This window comes from Carassius gibelio, chromosome B21, assembly GCF_023724105.1.
Source record: "Carassius gibelio isolate Cgi1373 ecotype wild population from Czech Republic chromosome B21, carGib1.2-hapl.c, whole genome shotgun sequence".
In the NCBI taxonomy this organism is placed as follows: domain Eukaryota; kingdom Metazoa; phylum Chordata; class Actinopteri; order Cypriniformes; family Cyprinidae; genus Carassius; species Carassius gibelio.
Window position 1 is genome coordinate 26,736,794 of NC_068416.1, and position 7,801 is coordinate 26,744,594.

A 7,801-nucleotide genomic window follows, 5' to 3' on the forward strand; every position below is an offset into this window, starting at 1 on the left:
ATATTATCTGGTCTTTTTTATATTATTATTAGTGGTGGGCCGTTATCGCCATTAACGTGCTGCGTTAACGCGAGACTCTTATCGGGCGATAAAAAAAATATCTCCGTTAATCTATTCTCAAAGTTGGGTTGGGAGCTGGGTCTATACTAAACAAGCTATGATGACTTTCAGCTTGCAACGAACAAATACAAATCGCAGTTTGAAACAAACAACAAGATGTGAAAGAGCCCGATTCAGTACTCGCGGTGTTCTGGTGTTCAGGGCTAACGCAGAGAAGGCGTCTCGAGACGCTAAAAATAAGCGTTTTCAACTGTTTTGATCAAAACACTTGAACATCGAATTTGCTTATTTCTGCTCTAGTGCTGACAAATACATACGAAATATGTCAAAATATCCACCTTGGAAATTATGCTCGAAAAAACTGTCAGTTATTTCTTAAGTGAAAGTAAACAGTTGAGGAAAAATGGGATGTGTGTTATATTGGATGCGTTCATGGTCTCTTAAAGTGACCGCGTCTAATTTAGCGACTGGCTGCTGTAATGTTAATCCAAGAAAATGAAAGAAAGAAAATCACTCACTGCTCTTGACTACTTTGTAGTTTTAACAGTCAAACCAAAAATTATTCAGACACCAGATATATTTTTTGATATATATATATATATATAGCAAAACTGTAATAATGTGAGAAATGTTGAAGGTGTCTGAATAAATGTAGGTTTGATTGTATATTTCATTTTTACATCGAAGACTATCCAGTGCTATTATGTAGTTTCTGTGCCTTGACACCTACAAACTTGAAAAAACCTTAAACATTGTGTAAATAGCACAAATAAATAAAAATAAACTAACATACAAATTAGACAATTTCAAACAGGGCCCACTGGTACAAGCTTCACCGGGTCCCCGCTTGTGGATCATAGTGAGATTAATCTAGATTAAAAAAATTAATCTATGCCCACCTCTAATTATTATTTACTTTTGTTAATTTTAAAAATCATTATTTTACGTGCATGTATTCTCTTTACATCATGGCATTAATCTTTAATATCAATTACCTACTATTAGAATAATTATTTTTTATTTTAGTAACATTTTTTGTATTTTTGCTGTGATTTGTATGGTTTATTTATTTATTTATTAATGTATGTGCCCATATAGTAATTACTAATTTCTGTAGTTTTAGTTATTTAGAAAGTATTGTCTTATATTTATGTTATAATTTATTTTAAAGTAACAGATTTTTTTTTTTTTTAGTAATTAGTATTTTTTGTGTGGGTTTTGTGATTTTTATGTTAGGTTGTTTTTTCTTTTTTTTAATGTATCAATATAGTAATTACTATTTTTTTTTTTTTTGGTTTTAGTTATTTGGAAAGTAAGATTTATGGGTTTTAAAGCACACACAAAGTCATTCCCAGGTGATTTTCCTGAAGAGACTCACTCTCGCTGATCTGACAGGACAATATTTCTGGCGTCCCGTGTCTTTATTTCTGCTGTCAGATTTAGATTGGGTTTGATCTTTAATTGTGAGAGATTGTGTTAGCGTGCTGCTCTCATATCGGCGCGCGTGTCTCTAATCTAATGCCTGTGTTATGAGGGCCGGACAGATGATTGCGTTCCAGCGGCTGTTTATCATTCCCACGGCTGATGACGGGATCAAACACTCGTCTAAAGGACATTATCATACAGAGCGAGAAAGTGTTCATGTGTTCATCAGAAAACACTGACAACGTCATGAAAACATCCTGAAGTAGACAAGAAAATGACCAAAATGCTATTATTAAAATGTTTTATAATGCTATTATCGAGACGATAACTGCTTAATAACATTGGTATAAAATCATGCTACCATAATTAATAAAAAAGGCTATTTTTGTGATTTGTTTTTAATTTTATCGTAAAGTCCTATAGAAATATACAGTGTACTCAAATAAATATTGATTTATTATATAGTGATGATAATATATTTATAGTATACAACTATATATTTATTTTACTGTATTTATGACAGATTTTACGTAATGTTCTAAGTAATTATAAAATAAGAATAATACGGAAAATAATAACAATAAAACAGTGTATATATTGTATTTTATACTCATAATATACACAAAAAAGTATTAATTTAATTTGTAATGCTTGTATTGTTGATATTTTTATTTAATGTTGCCTGTAAATATAGCGATAATAATAATAATGTGTTATGTGTATATTTTATAGTGATCAATATTTGTATTTTTGTTAAATTTTTATTATCTTATAATTCATTACTGTCACTCTGCTCTATATTTTAAACACAAATATATAATATTGAAATATAGATTGCTGTATAATGATAATATATTTATATTGTACCATTACGTATTGATTTTACTTAAAGTTTGCATGCAGTTTTTGTATTTGTTTGTTTATTAATATTTAGTTATTTTGCAAATCAGACTATTATTGAGGCATGTCAGCAGTCTCTTCACAGTGGTACCCGTCTCAATCCCACAATGCACTAGTGCAGCTGCCTTGTCTTTGAGTACAGTTCAGCATGAAGCATCAGGAAGAGGAAGAGATGGGCTTTCTTTACAGGAGATGAACGTGAATGAGATGTTTGAGCAGTGATTCAGAGATAGCTGTCTAAACATGTGCCTGTTTTAATTTCCACAGCATATTCACGGACATAAAGGACCCATAACAGCGGTGTCCTTCGCACCGGACGGACGTTATCTGGCCACCTACTCCAACGCTGACAGCCACATCTCCTTCTGGCAGGTGAAGACCTCTGACCTTTGACCTCTAGAGTCAAAGAGTCACTCATGGTTGCAAACAGGATGCAATGTTGAATGCAAAGTAGAATTTGAAATTCTGATAACTTTCTTTCACTGGAAAAGCATTAAATGGTCAATATACATAAACAATAAAAAAAAAAAAAAAGATTTTAAATTTCTCATTTAGAGACTGAGAAAGGCTAAATATTTAAATATAAATAATATAAAACTTAATAAACAAACTCCAGCTGGCCCTATATAATATAAAACATAATTAAATATAAAAGTTGATTTAAATATAAATATATAATGTAAATCTAAACTAATATTAATGTAAATGCAAGTATAAATATAAAAATATAAAAGTATTTAAAAAAATAATACATAATAAATCTAAAAGGTAAATTATGTAAATAAAATAAATAAAAATGTATGTAAATGTAAATGATAAATCTATCTGGAATCGGAAGGTGCAAAAAAATCGAAATACTGAGAAAATCACCTTTAAGGTTTTCCAAATGAATTCTTAGCAATGCATGTTATCAAAACTTAATTTAGGTATAATTTTAACCAATGCTATGTTTTTTTGGCTGTTGCTACAAATATACCCGAGAGACTTAAGACTGCTTCTGTGCTCGAGTCACATATAAATATAAAAATAGAAATGTAAATGTAAAAAATAAAAGTATAATATAAAAATCCATAAAGGAATGAACTACTGTATAAGAGTGGTCTATGTATGTGTCTACTGTATTTAACATGTCGTGTGAAGCAGTGTCTCGCGGTTAGATGTGACGAAGACTTCGGTCCTGAGCAGGTCTTTCAGAGACACAGTCGAGTCGTCTTCTCTTCTCTTCTCTTCCTGTGTGTGTGTGTGTAAGAATGTCTTCCAGGCTAATGGCATCATTACTGTAAGGCTAAACCGGGCCGTCTGAATGGTGTGTGTGTGCTAATGAATTCTCCAGTCCTCCAGGGTCTGCAGGCGTCCGCCTCGCGCTCGCCCAGGCTGGGATGAGGGCGACTGGCCGTCTGACACCGCTGAAGCCCTACCCTCTCTGGAGCACCGCGTGTGTGTGTGTGTGTGTGTGTGTGTGTAGACTGACTGACTCAGTGTGTTGGAACTCTAGAGCTTCCTGTGTGTGTGTGTGTGTGTGTGTGTGTGTTTCCCTTATCTTACATGCACCATCTCATGTTCAGATTTGTCAGATTTGTCAGATTTTGGTCTGTTTTTGCAGCGTGTGATCAACTCTTCTGTAGATGTTTACACGTCGTGTCGAGAAATCAGTACAAATATCAAAAATATCTGAAATAAATAGAATATATGAAATATAAATTAAAATATGATTACAAATGTACATATAAAAAACATTTAAATAAACATTGTTATCCAACCATTCTATCCATCAATCATCCATCCATCTTTCTATCTATTCATCCATCCATCATTCAATCACCATCCATCAATCATTCATTCCTTGTTTCTATTCATACATCTTTCTATCCATCAATCATCCATCCATCTTTCTATCTATTCATCCGTCAATCATTTATTCTATCCATCTTTCTATCAATCCATCCATTCTATCCATCTTTCTGATCTCATCCTTCATTCTATATATCAATAATCCATCCATCTTTCTGTCATCCATTCATCATTTTATCCATCTTTCTATTCATCCATCCATCATTCAATCACCATCCATCAATCATTCATCCCTTGTTTCTATTCATTCATCTTTCTATCCATCTTTCTGTCGTACATCATTCTATCTATCCATCCGTCAATCATTCATTCTATCCATCTTTCTATCAATCCATCCATTCTATCCATCTTTCTGATATCATCCTTCATTCTATCCATCAATAATCCATCCATCTTTCTGTCATCCATTCATCATTCTATCCATCTTTCTATCTATCAATCCATCCACCATTGAATCACCATCCATCAATAATTCATTCCCTGTTTCTATTCATCCATCATTCTGTCTGTCCATCCATCAATCATTAATTCTGTCCCTCTTTCTATCAATCCATTATTCTATCCATCTTTCTATCCATACATCATTCTATCTCTTTGTTATCAATCCATTCTTTCCATCTTTCTATCCATCCACCAGTCATTCATTCCATCCATCTTTCGATCCATCCATCCATCATTGTATCATCTTTCTGTCATCCATCCATTATTCTTTCCATCTTTCTGTCCATCAATCAATCTTTCTGTCCACCCACCATCCATTCCATCCATCTTTTTACCCATCCATCCATCCATCATTCTATCATCTTTGTCATCCATCCATTATTTTATCATCTTTCTGTCGTCCATCCATTATTCTTTCCATCTTTCTGTCCATCAATAATTCTTTCTATCCATCCACCAGTCATTCATTCCATCCATCTTCTTATCCATCCATCCATCCATCATCTATCCATCCATGCATCATTCTATCCATCTTTCTATCATCATCATTCTATCATCAATATTTATTTCTATCCATGCATCATCCATCTATCCATCCATCCATCATTCTATCAATCTTTATATCCATCCATCCATCATCATTCATTATTCTATCCATCTTTCATCCATCCATTGTTTCATCCATTCATCATTCCATCCATCAATCCATTATTCTATCAATCATCCATTCTTTCATCGTTCTATCCATCCTTCCATCATTTTCTCAATCTATCAATATTTCTATTCATCCCTCCATCCTATAAAGCTGTAAATGTCAAGGTTTTATCTAGCTATCATTTAAAGTTTATCTTGACAATCTTTGATTTCTAGAAGAAAAAGGTTCAAATAGTTTTAATCTTGCATTCATATCTGAATTCCAGTTTTGCCTCTAGATTGTAACCTGTTTCCAGAAGATGAACTGAAGTGTAAAGGCTTTTTCAGTTCTGTTCTGAATTATGCAGAAACCTGATGTGTGTATATGAATTTTTTTATGTAATTCATTACATGACGTGTTGATTAATTTATCTGATTAAGCACAAAGGCAGTCTTGAGTCGCTGGGGTATATTTGTATCAATAGCCAAAAATACATTGTATTGGTCAAAATTATCGTTTTTTTATTTATTTATTTATTTTTATGCCAAAAATCATAAAGATATTAGGTAAAGATCATGTTCCATGAAGATATTTTGTAAATTTTCTACCATAAAACTTAATTTATAATGATTAGTAATATGCATTGCTAAGAATATTTAATATTCAGATTTCTTTGCACCCTCACAATCCAGATTTTAAATAGCTGTATCTCGGTCAGATATTGTGCGATCCTAACAAACAAAGCTGGTTCATCCCGTGTCTTTCTCTGTGTGTGTCTCAGATGAACACGTCTCTGTTGGGCAGCATTGGGATGTTGAACTCGGCTCCTCAGCTGCGCTGCATCAAAACCTATCAGGTTCCTCCGGTCCAGCCGGCGTCGCCCGGCTCCCAGAACGCCCTCAAACTGGCCCGCCTCATCTGGACCTCCAACCGCAACGTCATCCTCATGGCCCACGACGGCAAGGAGCACCGCTTCATGGTCTGAGGGGTCAGGGGTCACGTGACCTTCGACCTCCCCAGCTCGGCTGTCAACTGGTTTACACTCTTCCCTTCATTCCTCTGTTTATTTAAAGCATTTGAAGTTTAGTTCTTTTTTTGATTATTTATGAAGATGATAAAAACGTGTTTTTGAGCTTGACGGTCAAGCGTGGTTTTGAAGACGAGTTTTATTTCTGTTTGATTTGCACAGATTGTCTCCGGTTGATTCGCTGAAGCTGGCTCTATAAACCTGATCGCATCGCCGTCGATGTTATTTATAATCCTCATCCGAATCATATCGTGATATTATCGTGTGTCATAGGAGTTCTATTCAGGAATGGTTTTTGTTTGCGCTCGTGTTGTAGTCGTGAACTCTCTCGGTTTGCTGTTGTCTGTTGCTGTTGCTGTTGAAATACACATGAAATACACACTCGATGCATTCACCATTTCATCCCACTATTAACAACAAAAACACGTAAAGAACTATTTTAGGGTCATTAAGGTTTTTTTGCATTGTGCAGTGTTCTTCATAAAATTTAATATAATTTTAGGATCAAATTCTGATTGCTTTTATAAAAAAAGTAATTGTGATAGCTGCAATAAACATTTAAAATAAGTCAAATTAATTATAGCATTCAGCATTCAAATGAGCAAACTGTAATATCATTTATTTATGTGTTAAAAAAAGTATAATGATTAAACTACATTCATGTGAATAGACAATAAATCAATCGTAATAGTCTTAAATCTTAAAATAGGCTACATTTTCATTATACAAATAATAATTTCTTATTTTCACTGCTGGCTTAATATATTCTGTATTTCATCCCTAAATCAAATTAATTATCAATCAATTATATATATATTAAAATTAAATTAAAATTAAAATTAAATATATATATATATATATATATATATATATATATATATATATATATATATATATATATATATATATATATATATATATAAAATTATACAAATTATATACGTATGTATAATTTTAGGATTATTAATATTTTTTGCATTGTGTTGTATTTTTAATTACAATCAAACACATTTGCATGTAATATAAATGCCATTCTCATACAGTAATGCAGTAATAAATCAAATAAATTACACAGAATTAAAAACAGTGTATATGTATTCAATTATTAACAATAATTTCTTGAAAAAAACTTTGATCAAAAAACAAAAACATCATGATTAATTGAGTATAATTAACTCTTACTGCTCCTAGAATAGGCTGTATGTTCTTTACGCAGAATGTGTTTGTGTTGTGATTTTGGGATGAATATGAGGTTTGTCATCAGTTTAAGCATGTCGACAGTTTCCACACATCTGAGAAAATAAGAAAACACTTTCCCTCCGAGATAGTTTACTGTGTCACGTTCACAGGATCTCCGAAAATGACTGAAAAATGAGTGTTTAAAGTCGTCTGAAGTCACAATAACATCTGCATGTGATCTGTCCAGTGTGTGTGTGTGTGTGTGTGTGTGTGAGAGGTTGTTT

At 32.8% G+C, this 7,801-nt stretch overlaps 1 protein-coding gene across 2 annotated transcripts in view; it reads left to right on the plus strand.

The window, feature by feature from the left end:
* Positions 1 to 7,138, plus strand: part of LOC127985783 (WD repeat-containing protein 7) — a 93,705-nt gene extending 86,567 nt beyond the window's left edge. Inside the window, exons 28-29 of one of the 2 annotated variants that reach the window (XM_052587946.1) lie at positions 2,653 to 2,757; positions 6,093 to 7,138. In XM_052587946.1, coding sequence (XP_052443906.1) covers positions 2,653 to 2,757; positions 6,093 to 6,296 — 309 coding nt within the window. In that variant the 3' untranslated portion in view covers positions 6,297 to 7,138. The remainder of the gene's footprint in view (positions 1 to 2,652; positions 2,758 to 6,092) is intronic. The other variant, XM_052587947.1, reaches the window with a different exon arrangement.
* The last annotated feature ends 663 nt before the right edge of the window (positions 7,139 to 7,801 follow it).